The sequence below is a fragment of the Esox lucius genome, chromosome 13 (assembly GCF_011004845.1).
Source record: "Esox lucius isolate fEsoLuc1 chromosome 13, fEsoLuc1.pri, whole genome shotgun sequence".
NCBI lineage: Eukaryota > Metazoa > Chordata > Actinopteri > Esociformes > Esocidae > Esox > Esox lucius.
Window position 1 is genome coordinate 7593477 of NC_047581.1, and position 20105 is coordinate 7613581.

Sequence of the window (20105 nt, forward strand, 5' to 3'; positions counted from 1 at the left end):
AAGCCGACCACATATAAGAAAATCCATGGGAGAAAAGTATGCCTTTATCTTTTAATAAAAGGAGGAGAAGCCAGGAGGCTACATGAAATTACTATATAATAGCAGTGCAGAGGAGAGCCTTCTGAAGACCTAATTCACTTAATTATAGCACTGAGGAGAGGGACAGTGGGGGGAGGGGGTGCAGAGTGAGAAAGAGGGAGAGCAGAGCGGGAGAGAAAGCGCGAAGAAAAACGAGAGGAGCGGGGAAATGGGGAGAGCGAGAAAGGGAGAGTGGCTCTCTTGTAAATATCTCAGTACACAGGCTACAGGTGTATTAACGGACGCGCTCTCGGGCACGGGTTCATGCACCGCGCGATCCGGACAGAGAGAAGCTGAACAGATTACGGTCGTTAGGGTGTACGGCAGTTAGACTGAGTGTTTTTCGCAGAGTGCCTTCCCTGAGAGAACCTTTCCATAACAGCACAGGGGAAATCTTTCCCCTAAACCTTACAAGCTGGCAAAAGTGCTTGGCCGTTCTAAACATAGCCCGCTTCTCACTCGCTGTGTCTAGACGCGAGGCTCGAGTCTTCTCCGCGCTGTAGGCTGCGGTTTCTGGCCACTTAGTTTGGATTGTACCTCTCTTTCTCATGCTCGGAGCCAATGTGGAGTCTGTTGAGACAGCGGTTGGGCTGCAGCTCGAGCTTAAAGTCGTTGGCTTGGTCCCAGTAAGAATCACGTGTCTCTGTTCGCAACTAGTGAACTATGTCGACAATATGGGGTTATTTATTTATTCTTGTTTTCCTGTACAACGCGTTCTTCTTGTTTTTACCATGTGCAACACCACACCATGTTATTTGTTTCCTTCATAAAAACAACCCTCGAACCAAGTGTGAAAGAGCAGGACGCCTATGTTACAGTGTGACGAGAAATATGCAGCTGTTAAGTAGTGTGACGGCTTTTCTCTCTTCAAAGGGACAAGCCCACACTGCTGCTCCTTTCTGCTCCGCTCGGAGGAAATAGTTTGTTGGAGATGTAAACGACCCCATCCTTTCTTCTTCCTTTCAACGTGTGCGCGCGAGTGTGCGTGTGCGCGTCAGGTTAAAAGAGAAGGAGCTTGCCTGTAGGTACATTTTTGTTGTGGTCAGGCAGACAAGCCCCTACATTGCATCGCCTGCCCAAATAGAGATTCTTTAGCCGGGATCTCTTTCTTCTCAAAGCGTCTTACCAAGAGCTATTAATTATTAACGTGGATAGCTAACATCAAAGCGGCTGAATTAAATGGACTGCAGCCGGAGTCTGGTAGTGGAGAGATACAACTGGGTGAGAAGGAAAGGCTCAAAAGAACAAAAATAAGACACGTTGCTCTTATCAAATCCAATCGCTTGAATGCGGTTGGGAAAAGAAGAAACGCGTTTGCTTCTATTAAGCGGCCGTTGCCGTAGACAACAGTGTAGTATTTAACCCCATTGTTGATCTCCGCATTCCACGCGTAGAGCACTGCTTTCTTGTTGCTCTTCAGTGGAGCATTAGTGAATCAATCATCCCTGTCCACAAACATACACACTCAGAGTGCGAGTTCACCTTACACCTCCTCCAGTTAACACAGAGGTGAATGTGGCCGGACTTGGAGGAACGCCAGTCAGCCAGGCCTGTTCAGATAAACACATGACGAAATAGAGAGGAAGGGATCAGACACACTATGTTTGACCTCCCGAAAGACCCCCTATTCCCTTTATAGTGCTCTACCTTTGACCAGAAACAAATTGGTCTTGGTTTAAAGCAGTCTGTTTAAATTACCTTTAAGCTGAAAAAAAGTATTTGCGTTGCTATGATACGTAGGGACCAGCACCACAATCCACGCGCGGAAGTTATCATTTGTACGTACTATACGCAATAATGGCTAGCGATCTCTGGAAATGAGCCTAAGAAAAGTGATTTCATAGACTTATGTCTGCCCTAATAACTATTATACCTATATACCTGTTATATACTATACCTTATGTAATGTAGCTTACTCTGTTGAGTCGAAAGTTAAGTTTTAAGGCAAGTATGTGTAATAACCCTAGAAATAGATTTTTTTTAGGCCTTTGCCTGCCATAATAACAGTTGTTAACAGAAAAAAAAAAATAATAATATTGTTAGAGTGAATTAAGTTCAATTTATGAAAACGGTGTTGCATGGAAAATAAATATGCATACATATAATATGCAAGTTTACAGAGTTAGCTGTGTTGTGTGTTATTTAGGCATGTTGGTTAAAAAAGTTATCTGGCCCACGATGCTCTCTGGCATTTTCAGTGTGTCCCCCCAGTGAAAAATATTGCCCACCCCTGGTTTAAAGGGTGCTTTAGGGGTTCTTCACACTGAAACTCTGGGGGAACTCTTATAAGTCCCTCCTATAATTTCACGATGTCCTTGAAAGAACCCATTTTTAAATGGTTCCTCAACTATTTGAAGAACTATTTGGGGTAGACCTTGGGCCGTTGGCCTCACCCTTCTGCCCTGGACTCAATAGGCAAATTAACATTTATCTTTAAACACAGGACGTCATTAGTACATTTTATGGCTCACACACACACAAACACATGGACGCGGGGAGGATGAGCAGCGTGTCCGAATACTCAGATGCTCACTCGGACACTCGATTTAACGTCGATTTAACGTTGGACGGCCTGTAATCTTTAAATCTTTCAAATATCAATAGATCTAAACCCCGTTGGCGTTCGCAGCACATTCTCTGCCTTTGTCTTGTTTGGGCAAAAGTGTAGATTGGAAAAGCCAACAACAGTTTTTTGTTTTGTTCGAGTTGCTCAATGATACCACACATTACTGAACACTACCTAAATTTAGCATGGCTTGTTGCGAAAGTAGCTGAGCCTTTTTCTATCTCTCTCCAGCTCTCTGTCTCTCTCTCTCTCTCTCTCTCCAGTTTTCTCTCTTTCTCGTGTCTCTAGACTAGAGCTCAGCTATGACACTTTACAGCCACTCGACAACAGAGCAGAAGTGAGGCACAGCCCTGTCCCTTTGATCTGGTTGCCCTCCCCTAGTTAAATGAAGAGCGCTGGATGTCTGCTATCTGGCAGGGAACCAGCCGGCCTCCGTGATAATGCCAGGATGTGATCCTGACTGCGCTATTTTAGATCACATAGTTCAGACTTCAAAACACTACTAAATAGGGCACCATGAATCAACTGAGCTCCGACAGAATATGTCGGTTAGGGAAAGTAGTTAAACGGCCAATCAGCAGTTGAAACATTAACAACTCAACTCCCCGCCACTGTTTTTCTGTTCAAAGCTAAAGGATGGGGCTGGAGAAATGTGTTTGTTCTCTCTCAAATACTGAGACACAGCTAGAGGTGAAAAGAGTGACTATATTTTATGTCTATATCATGATGGTTTACATTTGCTGTGTTGAACTAAGTTATTGTGGCATTTATGTTGTACTCTTCTAGAATCATAGAAAGGAACTAAATGTACAAGTCCAAAATGGTTTGTCCCATCTGCGGATTGCCCTTTTATCATGAGATTTAGGAAAAAAGTCCCCCTAACTGAGGGGAAGTCAATTTGGATTCAGCAAAGAGATATTCTTGGTTTTGCTGAATCCACAGTTTCCCCTTATCTCTGGCCTTGAACAGAAACCCCATCAAAAGACCTCGTCTGACAGTTCTGCTAATCCCCTCTCTCTACCCTTCACCTTAAAGTATCTCTGAGAACAGTTGGTATTAGAATGAAGAACCCTGACGTTGAATTACGGCGTTCATAACTGTCTGTCACCAACTTTAATGGTGCTTGTCATCGTGCTGTACTTATGGGATTGTAACACGAGATGCTGTGTGTAGTCTATATACAGTATGAATCAGATTGCGCTATTCAGTGTAATATCAATCAGATGTCGCTCCCCTGTAGTGCCCTGAATGGTACCATAGTCCTTTCTGAGGGCCCTTCTGTTAAGCACTTCCCTATATAGGCAGTTAGGATGCAACCAAATGTTTAGGGGTCCCATGACTATGGGGCACACATTGACTGAATGTCAAGATTTAAATGGGCCCTCCTAGATGTTTGCAAACAGGGTCTTGCATACTGGGCCCCCTTGATATTTGTAGTCAGGGACTTGCTTGATGGGCCCCCTTGATATTTGTAGTCAGGGACTTGCTTGATGGGCCCCCTTGATATTTGTAGTCAGGGACTTGCTTGATGGGCCCCCTTGATATTTGTAGTCAGGGACTTGCTTGATGGGCCCCCTTGATATTTGTAGACAACGGCTTGCATGCTGTTACACACCAGTCTCTGTAATTAATAACATTGCACATTGTGCCTGCGACTTTGCATTGCGAACCCTGGGCTCTGTTACCTGAACACAGGTTCTAAAGCACATTTTGACTAGGGTCCCAAATTGCGCTGGGGCTTATGATGATGTAGTTACACCACTGAATGCTGGTCTCTTGGTACTGTATATCATGTATGATCAAATAGATTTCAGGGAGAGACCGATCTCTCTTTCTGTTCTCTCTCTGTTCTCTCTCTCTGTCATTCTCTCTGTTTCCCCCTCTTTGCCTGTCTGTCTGTCTGTGTGTCTCTCTGCTGGTACAACCAGGACATTGGAAGTCTTTCAACCCCCTCTAGTGGCTCGGAGTGAAAGTGAAATCTGACAGCAGTGATCAACCTTATATAGCAACTGAAATTTTCAGTAGCAAGACTTTCTGGATACTAATTTCTGTGTTCTGAGTTCAATATGTTGTTTATGATAAAAGTTAAGGAAAGAGTAACAATGTTTTATCTTCTCGGTTGTGTTATCCATGTCTAAGGATTCCGATTTTTCTCCTTTTTTCCTGCAGGCGAAGCGTGCGGTTCAGAGAGGGGCGACTGCTGTCATCTTTGATGTGTCCGAAAACCCTGATGCCATCGATCAGGTCAGGATACGCCCCACACACGCATGTGCACGTGAACACACATACTTCAAATCTGCCTCTTGGAATTTGATAACTTAGCTTCTAGGTTTTGTTTAAGGCTAAAAGTTTCCCTTCTTTCAAATGTTTCGGAAATTCCAAATTCTTCGCTTGACCTTCAGGGAACTGCCTGAACCGACTGAGATGGACCCCGCTGTTACAAGCAGGCTGTGTGTTTGCCCAACAACAGCCTTTGTTTCCGTCTCATGAAACTGGCTCATTGAACCCACCAGTGGCTTTGAGTCTTGTCTAACGAGGCTTCCCAAAATTCACATGATTCCCTGCGGTGTACTGGACAAAAGTTCACACTATCCGAGGTGTAGGGTGCCATTTTAGGAGAACTCTTGAGGGTTAATCCTGGCTTTCTCTCTCTTCTCCTTCCTTCTTTTGCCTTTCTTCTCTCTTGCTTGCTCTCTCGTTCTCTCTCCTGCTGCCGTTCCACCTGAGCTACTTCGTGTCTCTTTCGGGGTGAGCCCTCCGCTGGTGTGGTGTGACCAGCGGCGTTGTTCGAGAGGAGAATTCTACTGTGGTATTCCAGAAGCCAGGGGCCACGACACCAAGCCCGGACATGCAGGTTTCGCTGCGTTCAGGCCGCAAGCAGTAGCGTTAGAATCTTCGCTGAGAAAAAAAAGGCTCGCTAAGGGACCACATGAAAGGCAGCGTGGCCCGCAGGGTTACATTCCCCCTAGACGGCTTCCAGTTGCAGCCTCCCAGCCGGCATAGTCGCGACCCACTAAGGCTGAGGGGCACCGAGGATGAGTGGGGAATAGGGAACGTTCAACGGGTGGAATCGTGAAAGGAGGCTAATGTTTTTGGCCCGTTTTTTAGCACTCGGTTCAGGCAACCTGTCTACTAAGTTTAAAGCTAATACTAAGGCTTGTAACGCTGATGTAAATGCACCCCATTCTGGAGGACAGTGAAGCACTCAACTGTAGTTCCATTTGACAGGAGTGGTTGAGCGTCTTGACCTTTTAAAGTGCACTTTGTTCTCCGTCCGCACCTTGAAATCAACGCAAGCAGCGTTGGCTGTTTTGAGGGTCGAGATTCACGCGAGCCGAGGCAGACGTGGGAAATTGCAGTACTCTATACTTCTAACCCGGAGAGAGCATATTTCAGTCTGTAACACAACGACAGGGGGTGAAATTGAAAAAGTAAACTTCGCTGGTATTTCCCCTGGGCTTTGGCAAATGACATACTAGGTCTACAGGGAGGGAGAGGCGGTGGCGGACAGACTCTGACAGGCCTCCGTCTTCCCTCCATCCATTTGTCCTGCCATTTGAGAACGGCCTCAGTTTTATCATCTGTCTGTCTCTCTCTCTGTCTCACCTGTGTAATATTTTCTCAGCTAACTAGAGATTGCCCGACGGCACATTTCCTACTGTTCTTGTCCTCCATGCTGAAGGTCGATTTGACGTGGGTAAAATGTGGAAGCTGGCTAGCCACATGTGGGTGTGCTCCCCTACACAGCTGACAGATTGTGTGTGTGTGTGTGTGTGTTTCCCTCGGACACAGCTGAACCAGGTATCTGAGGACCCACTCAAGAGGCCAGTGGTTTATGTGAAGGGGGCAGATGCTGTAAAGCTGATGAACATAGTCAACAAGCAGAAAATGGCCCGCGCCCGTATACAGCACCGACCGCCAAGGGTAAGAGACTCCAAGCCACACCAGACCTACTACAGAGAGACTTGTGTTGTGTGTGTGTGTGTGTGTGTGTGTGTGTTTGCTTTTGTTTGTGTACTAGCACTCATTTCACAAAGCAATCTACTCAGAATAGCCCCACAGCTAGTTAAAGACACGGGAAGAATTTCATACTGAGAGATCTAACCCTCTATTCTGACTGTATGCCTGAATCTGTCTGTCCTCTTAATTATATCAAACTGCCATTTCCACACAGTCAGTTTATCACCAGATGGTACCAGCGGTTCTGCTTCTCTATTCTTTGCTGTGCAAGCGCGCTTATTTTTAGATTATTCTTAGCTTTATAAAACAGAATTGTGTCACACTCAAAACGTTGTTGGAAACAGGAAGACGGGCGCAAATCTAGAAGGGTGCTGAATCCCCGGTCTCGAGGGGCTGAGTGAAGCGATGTGTGGCTGGCGTGTGGGGTACTTTTGAGGCGTGAATGGAATGGACCGTAGTTGCTCTCTTCTCAGCGTGTCGGTCTTCTTTAACATTCTGTCTCCTCTTTGCCTTATAGCAGCCTACGGAGTACTTCGACATGGGCATCTTCCTGGCCTTCTTCGTGGTGGTGTCGTTGGTTTGCCTCATACTGCTCATCAAGATCAAGTTAAAACAGAGGAGAAGCCAGGTGACGATACGCAAAGTGACACACACGCACACACGTACAGAGACAGACGGGCCCTGCGCTTCGCCACATTAACCGACGCTTGGAGATCTGACTCACAGTGCATTCTGTGCGCACGTGCTCGCCCTGGTGTGCGCAGCGTCTTTCTGTTGCTCCGTGCATTCCCGACGAGCGAGGTCGCTGATGAGCAGACGTCGATTTCCTCAAGGCAGCAATTAAAATGGCAGTTGTCACTGGGGGAGGTAGATTACCACACATTACTCAAAGTCCTTTCAGTTCAGAAAGGCGGGCCAAGGACACTGTTCTGAGCACATAACCATCTATTTGTAGAGTGTAGCCCACACACAAACACAGTAATGTCCCATAGCATTCAATATGCGATAAACCTACATTTACATTTTAGTCAATTAGCAGGCACTCCTAAGCAACAGGAGCAATTGTGGTTAAGTGCCTTGCATAAGGGCATGATCACAGATTTTGTTTGTACCTTTTCACCTCAGGGATTAGAAACAATGACCTTTTATTTACTGGATATTGTTCACCCTGTCTGAATATGAGCTTTAGTTCTCCCCCCCCCCCCCCCGGGTAAACCCTGTAAATCTTAGAATTTCTGTCTTTCCCTTTTCCAGAGTTCTATGAACAGGATGGCCATCCAGGCCCTGGAAAAGATGGAGACGAGGAAGTTCAAAGCCAAGATCAAAGGTCAGCGTGAAAGCAGCTGTGGGGCATCCGATTCGCTGAGCAGTAGCTCCACCTCCGACTGCGCCATCTGCCTGGAGAAGTACATTGACGGAGAGGTAAGGGACTGACTGGTCTTCAGGTGCATGCTAGTTCCGTTCTTTGTCTTCAGATAGTGGTATTTTAAACCGGTTATCTCTAGGCAGATAGCGGTGGTCAACAAATAGATTTCATCTGATTTTGCATCTGAAGTCACCGTAGAAATATGAGTGGGGCCTTTGAAGATTAACAGCAAATGCTTTGCTCATTATGACCCATCGCTCGGTAGCCATCAGGCGCCCAACCCCAGTGCCCGAGGATCCTGCAGTACCCAGCCAGTCCCAGTCAGAGTGTCTTTATGTGGTTATGTGTCGTCTCGATAAAGCAGGGGATAAGAAAATGCAGTGGCAGTACCGGATGGCGGCGAGGAAGTGGTGACATGAAAGGGAGAATGGCATCAAAGCATGTTTTTGGAGCAGTGAAGTAAAACACAAATGATGGGAGAGACTCTGAAGAGGAGATGACTCATGACAGGAGGCACAGAGCGGGAGGGGAGGAAAAGGGAGAGGAGGTGGGGGAGAGAGACAGGGGCACAATGAGAGAGGAAGAGGGAAAAAGCAGAGAGAAAAGGAGAGAGAGAGACTGAGAAAGTGTTCTGTGTACGAGAACTGAGTACCAGCGTGCCTTTGTGTGACTGGGTCCTGGAGACCCTTTGTCCTGTCTGAAGGCTGGCTCTGTCTAACAACGTGCCTGTACACAGTAACAAGGCCCCAAGAGTTCTAATAGTCTACAATTGTCTTGACAATTAGAACTGTCCATAACTAACTACCCACAGACATGTTGTTAGACCAAGCAGAAACTGGTTGAAAGGCTCCATCAGATTCGGGCTGACAACATGGCCACCCCGGTGTTGCTCCCTGGCTTTGTCCCGGCATGGCAAGTGTCTTTGGGATTGATCTTTAAGGTTGTTCTGCGACGCTAGCACTAGGCGCTGTGCGCGAGCACCCTGCGGAAGTGAACGCTACTTGCCTGTTGGCCAATCACCTGTTAAACCACAACGATGGCGTTTGCCTGCGCTAACCTCAACTCCCCAACCTCCCTTCTTCCTCCACCTCCCTTGCTCCCCTCCCTGTCTTCTCCCTTTGACAGGAGCTGCGGGTCATCCCCTGTGCCCACAGGTTCCATAAGAAATGTGTGGACCCCTGGCTCCTCCAGCACCATACCTGTCCTCACTGCAGACACAACATCATTGGTGAGAATCCAAAAGACCCCTGATTCTCTAAGCACCCTGGTTAAAGGCAGCAACCCGCATGGGGAAAATGTGTACCATTTGACACGTGTCGGCCGGCGTACTTTTTCCTTTATGCAAATAAACTTTCAATATACCACAAGGAACAGTTAAAAGTAATGAAGTTTACATAGACTGTAACTAATTACCTTTGTAAGATAACCAAACTCTCCCTTCTTCTCAGAGCAAAAGAAGGGGAACCAGGGCCCTCTGTGCATGGACCCAGGCAACCCCCTCCACGGCCGCCAGCAGAGGGTTGTCCTGCCTGTTCACTACCCAGGCAGGGTGCAGCGTACCGGGCAGGTGACGGCCTACCCCACCCGCACCTCCATGGACCCCCACGGCAACCCCATCACGGTGCTCACTGTAGACCAGCACCCGGACCCCCAGGGCCTCTTCCCTCCGCAGTCCACCCACGCCGGGGCCTTCCTCCGGGGCTACCACCCCCACGCCGCCGCCGTTCACCTGGACCACTCCCTCAACCCCCACCACTGTCTGGGCCTCAACCCCCCCACCTACCCCCAGCACCAGGCGCCGGCCCCCCACCACGGGGCCTTCAAGAGACCCAAGTTCCACGGGCGCAACTACTCGCGGGCTGCCTGCTACTCCCAGTACGAGACCATGTACCAACACTACTACTTCCAGGGCCTGACTTTCCCCCAGCAAGGCGAGCTGGCCCAGGGGGCCGGGGGGGCGGCCGGGCCTACCGGCCCCCACAAGGCCCACCACAGCCGGGCCTTCCAGGGGGGCCTGCTCTACCCCACCGTGATCCACATGGCCCCGGGTTCCAGGGCAGCCGGGGGCGAGGCGGGCGGCGGGCCGTCTGGCCTCGGATGCTACCACGGCCACCGGTCAGTGTGCAGCGGCTATCTGGCAGACTGCCCGGGCAGCGACAGCAGCAGTAGCAGTTCCGGCCAGTGCCACTGTTCGTCCAGTGATTCCATGCTGGACTGCACCGAGGTCAGCAACCAGGGCGTGTACGGCTCGTGCTCCACCTTCCGCAGCTCCCTGAGCTCCGACTATGACCCCTACGTCTACCGCAGTAAGAGCCCGTGCCGGGGCTCGCAGGGGGAGCCGGGGCACGCCTCATCGGGGGCCTCGGCCGCATGCCCCTCCACCGCGGAGGACTCCCTAACCCCGGCCCCGTCGGGGCCCTCAGGGTTTGTCCCCGGGGACCAGGTCTCCGGACGCAGCCCCGAGGCCAGTGGCAGCGATGGCGTTTCGTCGGAACAGCCTGGGGAGGCCGGCACCACTAGCACTACCTCAGCCAGCCCTCAGGAGGGCGGCACGGACACGGGAAAGGGGGGGCGGATCTTCGGGGAGCACGGCCCGGGGGGAGGGGGAGGGACGTGTAGCTGCTGTTTTGAGGTGGGGGGTCTCCAACCCAATGCGGAGTGCCGCGGGCAGCCGGGGCAACAGGACTTGGAGAGGGCGGGGCCTCTGGCCTCCTCGGGGGTCGGCTGTCACAGGGGGTCAGAGAGCCATCAGCAGAGCTCTACCACCCAGCCGCAGCAGAACTTTTACAGCCCCGGGGAGCGCCTGCCTGGCCCGTCGGAGCAGGGGGGCTACGAGGGGCTGCCCTGCTGTTTCTACAAGGAGATGAACATCCACCGGGCCACCGGAGGGCGCTACAGCGAGGACTTTGCCGTGAACGTGCAGTATAACACGCACCACCCCACTGACTCGGATGCGTTCTCGGGACCGGCCTGCTGCGGCGAGCTCAGCCAGAGAATACCAATAATTCATGAGGACACCGACTGTGAGTTGGGCTCGGGGGCAAAGACTCAGGGCGGCCTACTGCCAGCCAGCCTTGCTGTAGGGGAGGGGCAGGGGGGAGAGGCATGGCCAGGGATTTGGGGGCAGGCGGAGCCAGGCGAGGGGGGCTACTTTTCCTCGGGACAGTTCAGAAGTAAAACCTACCCCAACCAAGAGGAAGAGTCCAGGGCCCTGTTTCACCCGCAGAACTTAACTACAAACAATGCTTTGGTAAACAGTACGCCTACAAACGAGGGGCTGGGAGTATAAGGGGGTGTGGAACCTAAGGAAATGGAATTAAAAAACAACCTCTTTGGTGCCTAGCCAGCCAGTCAGTTGTTCAGTCAGTCAACAGACCCTCGGTTGCCTTGTTCTAAACCTTTGCTCGCGAGCCGAGCTCGAAATGTTATCACCCTAGATTGGTAACTGTGTGGATTTCTACTGAAAAAGATATACCTGGCGTATCCAGACATATCCAGTTCATTCCTGTGGCCACCAGCAACTCGACCCACACCATGGCCACGAGGCGCTTCGCCAGCAGTTTGCGCAGGCTGAGATAGAGTATGAGGCCACAGCATCAGGGTAAAAGTTCACAGTGGTTTGGTTCTAACAGTGGTTAGCGTGGCAGGGGCACAGCGTAACATGTAGGATACAATCCTATGCCATTGGTGCCAGCCAGGCCCAGCCCGGATCACAGGGCCCATTAGGAAATAAACTAACCGTGTTTGTGAGATTTGGCGTTGTTTTCCTTCATTATAATAATATTTTTTTAAGAAGGAAAATAGTTTTACAGCTTGGATAACAAGCTTCATCATACCACCAACTCAGATGAAATGTTATGGAAGAATACCAAAACATAAAACACGGTCTATTTTTATTTGTTTTATTTTTAGGGGGTAGGGTGACGAATGGGATCTTTGCTAGTTGGAGGAGTTCCAGGGTCCTAGTCAGACACACACTCTCACGGAAAAGACGAACTAAGCTACACAAACTAGATCACAGCTCTTTCTCTGTTGATGGTATCCTCACTTATTGGGGCGCAACATTCTAGAACAGTGCAGACAGAAACGTAGACTCTGTTTGTTTTACATAATAGAGATGTTACTGTACTGCTTGTTCTGCATTTCACATTTCTATCTGCAGTGTTCAGAACATTGTGCCTTTTAGAACACGCACCAGACCAACACTAAGCCTTAGGCCAGCGAGCCATCCTTACTATTTCAGGCAGGACTGTGTCACTTTTTAGTTAAATAGAGGTCCACTTAGTGACAGGGTTACTCTGCGTTCTTAGAAAGACATTTGGAAATGTTTAAAGGATTGGTTTTATATCATTTCTAGAAGAAGCTCTTGTATTTTACTAGTTACACATCTAGCCTTGTCAAAATGTATACTCCTACAGAAATGGTTTTACTATTGTGTCCAAAAAGAGCTCTAAGGTAAATATTCCATAAGACTATTTTGTTTTAAAAGAGCTCTAAGAGAAATGGTTCTATAAGACTATTTTGTTTTGAAATAGCTCTTACATGAATGGTTCTACATGACAATTGTGTGTCTCTAAAGGCCAAAGGAAAAATAGTATAATTCAGAAGAGATCCCTTTTATACTGTGGCTAGGTGCTATTGTACAACAGTTACAAAAAAGTGTATCTAATTCAGTCTTTATTTTCTTTTATTAATTAACAAAACACACATCATGCTCAAAAACAATATTGACCTTGTTTATTCATGGTTTCTTTCTGTTTGTTTTTTTACAGACTGTGTTCTACTGTTTCTATGAAATGTACCCATTCTGTACACAGAGGCAATCGTTTTGAAATAACCATATTTATATGCTAACACAGATCCCTAATCAATGGAAGATGTTGAGAATCTAATCTTGCCTTTGCATATAGATATGTATTGCAAATTAACATTTTGGGGTACAAGAGTCACTATTTAATTTTTTGTTTGTTTGTAGCACTTAAGAAGATTGTATAAAAAGAAAATGTGTACAAAAAAATAATATTTTTTAATTTTTTTAAGAATATAATTTTCTCTGTCATTATCATTTTACAAATGTTTAAAAAGGCTAGAAATCAATCTGTATATTTCTGTATCTGTATAGCAGCACATTTCATAAATGGAAATATGTTCTCTGAATATTTATTTACTAATATATTTATCTTTAAGCCATGTCTTATGTTGAGAGTGTATGAACGTTTTGGAGTTGTTATTTGGTTGCTTTCCTTGAGAAATCACTAACATGAGACTTTGTAAATACATGATAATTGCACACAAGACGATTAAATATTCTCTGACCAAAAACTGATTTAAAAAATGTAGTACCATACAGTTTTGTAATTAAAGTGTACAAAGATCTGTAAAATATACAGTTTTATTCAAGTAAATCACTTGTCGTATCATTTTTACCCTCTTACACTGAATGTTATTTTAAGTCACAACGAAAATTTGAAAAATGTATGTACATTTCTAAAATCTGAAAAACATTTCTTTTGTGAAGACAACTTTGGAAGGAAAGCATCTATGTGGAATATTTCAAGGCACACAACTTAATTATAGTCTACCGTTAAGGCCAAGATTTAAGGAGTACATTCTGCTTTTTGTTGGCTTGACAACCAGCATTTAAACGTAAATCACTGTTGTTCGGTGGCTTTACATAAACCTGACCTAGGTTAAAATGTATATGGTATTTGTTACGTTCGCTAGAATATTTTGGAGAAGTTGAACTGTGCTTGTTATATGTCCCCATCTTGTTGGGGATGAGCAGCATGCTAAAGGGATCCGTGATCCAAAATCATTTCAAATTAAAGTATATTTGTCAAATGCAGTCATATGTTGATACAGCACACTATCTTTCCCTTCACAAGTGTAGCATTTTACAAAAACATATGTCAAAAAATATAGTAGAAACTAGTAATACAAAACAGAGAAAACAGCAGTGTATCCATTTTGTTATCCATGACTCCTTGCAAACCTTATTGTAGGAAAATACCAATGTGCGTTGGAAGAAAAGATGCTTCAAGAGAGGTGCTTCTTTTTGAGATGCTTCAAGAGAGGGCGCTAGTGATGAATGAATCCCAAAAGGCGTAAACTGACAGTAATTCACTCTTGAAACCACCAGGGGTCACTTAAAGCACTCTATTGAACCATTCTTTCTAAAGGGTCAATCCAACTAGGGAGCAAGTAGAAGATGAATGGCCATATGTCTCCTGTTTAATGTACAGCTTGTGACCAGGGCACATTGTCACCTTAAATGTAGCTTATATCAACTGCTCTTGTCTAACAGTTATTAGAACTGGTTTTGACACTTTCAGCAAGATTTACTTTCCAATTATTGGTACATAAATATTAAATGCAGGAGGGTATTCCCAGGCTTGCTTGAGGTAATCAGCTCTATCTATCCAAATTACTACTCCGAAACATCCCGCGATTATAGTATGAGTGTGTTATGTGAAGGCCCACAGTTTTCAATGTTGCATGAACCTTTTCTCCCATTGGTTTACAGCAGAAGAAAACGTAACAGCAGAATACAAAAACATAACATGTTCAATAACATATTTACATTCTGTTAACTCTCATTGAGCCCTAGATGGCCTAGTGACGCCCTGTACTTGTACTGATGTGACGCAGAGACCCTAAAGTGACCTCGGCTTCTCACCCAACACCGTCTAAACATTGTTGTTTTAGGGTCCATGTTGTTTTGGTTGTTTTTGATGCAGACAGCATGCAGCTACGCCGAGGGAGGGTTAAATGATGGAGCACAGGAACAAAACAAGGGCAACGTCAGCTCTGCAGTGAACAAAAGCACAGCTTAACCGGCTAACAATGTCCTGACAGAGACCCCAAGACATTTATGAGGGGTTCACAATGAAAACTATTCTACTGGTGGGATTTAGGTCAATTTACACAGAACATTGTTTTGGCTCAAAGGTGTTACTTTTCTCCAACAGTTAGTTGCTTAATTAACTACAAAAAATGTGATAATTGACCAGAAACTATTTGACAAATAGACGCTGAAGGCTTTATTTAGCAACTGTGGATGACAGTAAATAGGCCTTTATAATCTTTTTCATTTCTGCTTAGACCCCTAATAAGTGTTCCCAGGCTTATTATAGCTACCTATTAGCAGTATTAAGAACTATTGAATCCGTTGGTTCACAAACCTCAATATTGTTTACGGTGAACCCCTATCTTGTACAGTGGATGGGAATACACAGTATGAGAGGAGATAAGCATGACACTCAAACACCCCTCCAAATCCTACAGGTCATGTGGCCAATCCGCTGGCCATAAGTTTTGCCAAATGGTTCTTCTGCTGTAACATGAATTGGCAACTACACTGTAATAAGTGTAGCAACAACATTATACTTGCATAGGAACTTGTAAAGGAACTGCTATGTAATGACATGGTTCAGCTCATTCACATGAAACTACGTTGCCACCCGATAATCTGTAGTTACAGGCCCATATTTTAACCATAATATTAACATACAAAAACAGTGATTGAGTCCAATATGACATATACTTTGGAGGTTATTTTCAGAAATTGGGTTACACCAGTATACATGCATGTTACGTCATACAGCAGAAAATCTTGAAAACCTTGTTTGGCAGGAAGTATAAATGTTAACGTAAAAATTATGATACAATCCATTTAGGGGATTTATATACGATGTAAAAATAGCTGTTTGGGTGTTTTGTGATTCTTTTCAAATTGGTTGTTTTTGATGATTTGGTTGGTTTCTTTCATATTTTTGTGAAATCTTAACTAATCAGGATTGAGCAAGTTTGGGATCACTTAGAAATGTCCGTGTTTTCGATGCAAACATACATGAAATAAGTTTGAATAGGAAATATAGCAACATTAATAGGAAATGATGGGCACTTTTTACTTATCATACAGTCAAGCTGCTCCCACAACAGCTCAATAGGGTTGAGATCCGGTGACTGTGCTGGCCTCTCCATTTTAAACAGAATGCCAGCTTACTGCTACTTCCCCTAAATGGTTCTTGCATAGTTTGGAGCTGTGCTTTGTGTCATTGTCCTGTTGTAAGAGGAAATTGGCTCCAATCAAGCACCATCCACAGGGTATGGCATGGTGTTGCAAAATGGAGTGATAGCCTTCCTTGTTCAAGATCCCTTTTACCCTTTACAAATCTCCCACTGTACCACCTCCAAAACACTCCAAGACCATCACATTGCCTCCACCATGCTTGACAGATGGTGTCATTTATTCCTCAAAGCATCTTTTCATTTGGTCTGCATTTGATGAATGTTCTTCTGTGTTCCAAACACCTCAAACTTAGAATAATCTGTCCAGTTTTACTTTATTCCAATCATCCTGTGTCCAGTGTCTGTGTTCTTTTGCCCATTATAATCTTTTCTTTTTATTGATCAGTCTGAGATATGTCTTTTTCTTTGCAACTCTGCCTAGAAGGCCAGCATACCAGAGTCGCCTCTTCACTGTTGAAGTTGAGACTGGTGTTTTGCGGGTACTATTTAATGAAGCTGCCAGTTGAGGACCTGTGAGGTGTCTGTTTCTAAAAGTAGACACTCTGATTTATTTGTCCTCTTGCTCAGTTGTGCACCAGGCCTCCCACTCCTCTTTCTAATCTGATTAGAGCCAGTTGGTGCTGTTCTGTGAAGGGGGTAGTACACATTGTTGTGTGAGATCTTCAGTTTCTTGGCAATTTCTTTAATGAATAGTCTTCATTTCTCAGAACAAGAATAGACTGACAAGTTTCAGAAGCAACGTCTTTGTTTCTGACCATTTGGAGCCTGTAATTGAACCCACAAATGCTGATTCTCCAGACACTCAACTAGTCTAAAGAAGGCCAAGGAAAATACAGCTCCGGAAAAAATTACCACTGCACCTTTTTCTTTCCTTTCCAAAAAGTTGGAAAGCAAGGATTTGAGTGAGGAACGGAAGGGTTCAAATTAAGAGACCACTGAAAATTGAATGCTTCTGTTCCTCACTCAAAACTTTCCTTTTCAACATTTTGAGAAAGGAAATGTATTTTTTTCCAGAGCTGAATATCTGTTTTGAATATAAATTATTAACTTTCTTAGTGGCTTGTGAAGTCTGTAACTGACAAAAAATCCCCTACAGATGGATTGATTTAGTCCATAATAATGAAACATATTGTTCATCTGTATCAGTTTACTTTTTTTGCTGTGCAATTAAGGGATACGAAGGGATCAGAACAACATGGCAAGTATCCCTGATTTCCCAAACACTCATATATTAAGCATTCAATTGAAATTATAACACACAGTGTGTCCAGGGGTGTGTCAGTTATTACATTTCACCACACAGAAAGTGTTGCAAAAGAAAATGGGGGGGGTTGACAGAGAGACTGAAAGAAATACAGACAGAAAGAGAGAGCGAGAAACAATGAGCAAGGCAGAAATGAATACATTCATGAAGACGGAAATACAGTCAGTAAGTCCAAAAAATAAAAACATCTGCCAGAAAGACAGCGAAACAGAAAGATCTAAAAATATTCAGAAACCCAGAGAAATACACTCACTAAGACAAAACAATCTGTCAGAAAAACAGTCAAAGAGCAAAGAAGTCAGAAAGACAGAAAATACATTTAGAAAGACAATGAAACAGTCAGAAAGACAGAATCAGTCAGAAATAAAAAGAAAAAGACAGCAAATACACATAGATGGCTCGGAAGGCCACAGCTAGCATCAACATAATAGTAGGGCTGGTCCTGTTTTTAGTGCTGAGTGGGATGACGAGGTAAGTAAACATGATGTCCTCCCTCACAGCCCCCCACACCTGGCCACTGTCCCAGAGTTAGGCCAGGGTGTCACCCTGATCATCTCGATCTAACACAGGGACAGTTAACAGTGCTGCTCCATTGGCCCGCCCTGCTAGGCACACAGGGGCGTCAATATTTACCATTTATACTGAACATCCTGTTGCCTCCAATTACTTTATCCTATTGAATTGTTAAAACCAAGTTCTTAGTTATATCAAAACATGTGGCTGCTGAGCTGCCGCCAACTTGAAAAAGATTATACCGTAAATAGGAATAATAGGAATAATGACAACTAGCTACAATTTGTCATAAATCGCTATAAGTAATTAACCCTGTCCTGAATGTTAAGAAATAGTTTGACCTAGATTCATATTTGGGTGAAATAATATGAATCTTTTTCTCTATGCATGCACCAGTCATACTCGTATTACTGACTTGTTGCCAATTGACCTAAGTAGTTGTGTGATATTCCACCAAGTTTTTTAGCATTACACAACATTTCCAGTCTTTTGGTGCCTTTTGTTCGTTCTTGTCATTAAACCTTCTAAACACAATTATGGGGTTTCAGATCACTGCTTGTCGAGTGTCTTCATGTTGAACAATGATTTATAAATCTGTTCATTTGCCAGCTCAATCCATTGAGCAGGCAACCAACATGGGTTGGGGGCAGACCGCATGAATGCTGATTGGCTGACCATGGACACCGTGGGTATGACATCATATTACATTTTACTGTTTTAATTGAGTTGTTAACCAGTTTATATTAGTAATAAGGCATTTATTTCATACTTCTTTGGAGTCTGTTGGTGCCCTTTATTAATATCTTCATCTGTCTGTGAACTGGAGCCTTTACAAAAGAAAAAAGGTTAACTTAATACAAAATGTATATATTATGTTATAAACAATTAGCATTTCTTTACATACAGAAAGTCCCTTTTATATTAGCCGAAACTGCCTTTTACATGCACTGCTACCTCAAAAGGGTTTCACAAACCTATTTGTTTCAAATTATGTTTTAAACCCTATACACTCACCTAGAGGATTATTAGGAACACCATACTAATACTGTGTTTGACCCCCTTTCGCCTTCAGAACTGCCTTAATTCTATGTGGCATTGATTCAACAAGGTGCTGAATGCATTCTTTAGAAATGTTGGCCCATATTGATAGGATAGCATCTTGCAGTTTATGGAGATTTGTGGGATGCACATCCAGGGCACAAAGCTCCCGTTCCACCACATCCCAAAGATGCTCTATTGGGTTGAGATCTGGTGACTGTGGGGGCAATTTCAGTACAGAGAATTATTAGAGCTTTGTGACATGGTTCATTATCCTGCTGGAAGGAGCCATCAGAGGATGGGTACATGGTGGTCATAAAGGGATGGACATGGTCAGAAACAATGCTCAGGTAGGCCGTGGCATTTAAACAATGCCCAATTGGCACTAAGGGGCCTAAAGTGTGCCAAGAAAACATCCCCCACACCATTACACCACCACCACCAGCCTGCACAGTGGTAACAAGGCATGATGGATCCATGTTCACATTCTGTTTACGCCAAATTCTGACTCTACCATCTGAATGTCTCAACAGAAATCGAGACTCATCAGACCAGGCAACATTCTTCCAGTATTCAACTGTCCAATTTTAATGAGCTTGTGCAAATTGTAGCCTCTTTTTCCTATTTGTAGTGGAGATCAACAAGGCATTTTCGCCCACAGGACTGCCGCATACTGGATGTTTTTCCCTTTTCACACCATTCTTTGTAAACCCTAGAAATGGTTGTGCGTGAAAATCCCAGTAACTGAGCAGATTGTGAAATACTCAACAACCATGCCACGCTCAAAATTGCTTAAATCACCTTTCTTTCCCATTCTGACATTCAGTTTGGAGTTCAGGAGATTGTCTTGACCAGGGCCACACCCCTAAATGCATTGAAGCAACTGCCATGTGATTGGTTGATTAGATAATTGCATTAATGAGAAATTGAACAGGTGTTCCTAATAATCCTTTAGGTGAGTGTATGTTTACCATAACACATTTCAATTAACATTCAGTTATTTTCCATACACACAAAACCTTGATGGTTTTTACCATAGCATTTCACTCACATATTAAGCTGCCCTGAGCAATGAGGGAGTACATTGCATTACAGTTACATCAGAAACTTAAAGTGTCTGGGAATTAAAATGAACAATGATGTGTGCCTTGTGGTCTCTCTGGGTTATAACTGAACGTAAATTCCCTGTCCTCTCTGTCTCTCACTCTTTCTGTATGAGGGTTCTTATGGTGGATCGCAAAAACTCTATGTATGAACAGAGGTCTATAATTCAGAGGCAGACTCCTAAT

The 20105-nt window shown here is 44.8% G+C and overlaps 1 protein-coding gene across 1 annotated transcript in view; it reads left to right on the plus strand.

Annotated features, from left to right (window-relative positions):
* znrf3 (zinc and ring finger 3) overlaps positions 1-12962 on the plus strand; it is a 64844-nt gene extending 51882 nt beyond the window's left edge. The window contains exons 3-8 of the mRNA XM_010876035.5: positions 4814-4888; positions 6437-6568; positions 7122-7232; positions 7859-8026; positions 9096-9198; positions 9419-12962. Of these exons, the coding sequence (XP_010874337.2) occupies positions 4814-4888; positions 6437-6568; positions 7122-7232; positions 7859-8026; positions 9096-9198; positions 9419-11259 (2430 nt within the window). The 3' untranslated portion in view covers positions 11260-12962. The remainder of the gene's footprint in view (positions 1-4813; positions 4889-6436; positions 6569-7121; positions 7233-7858; positions 8027-9095; positions 9199-9418) is intronic.
* Positions 12963-20105: the final 7143 nt, after the last annotated feature.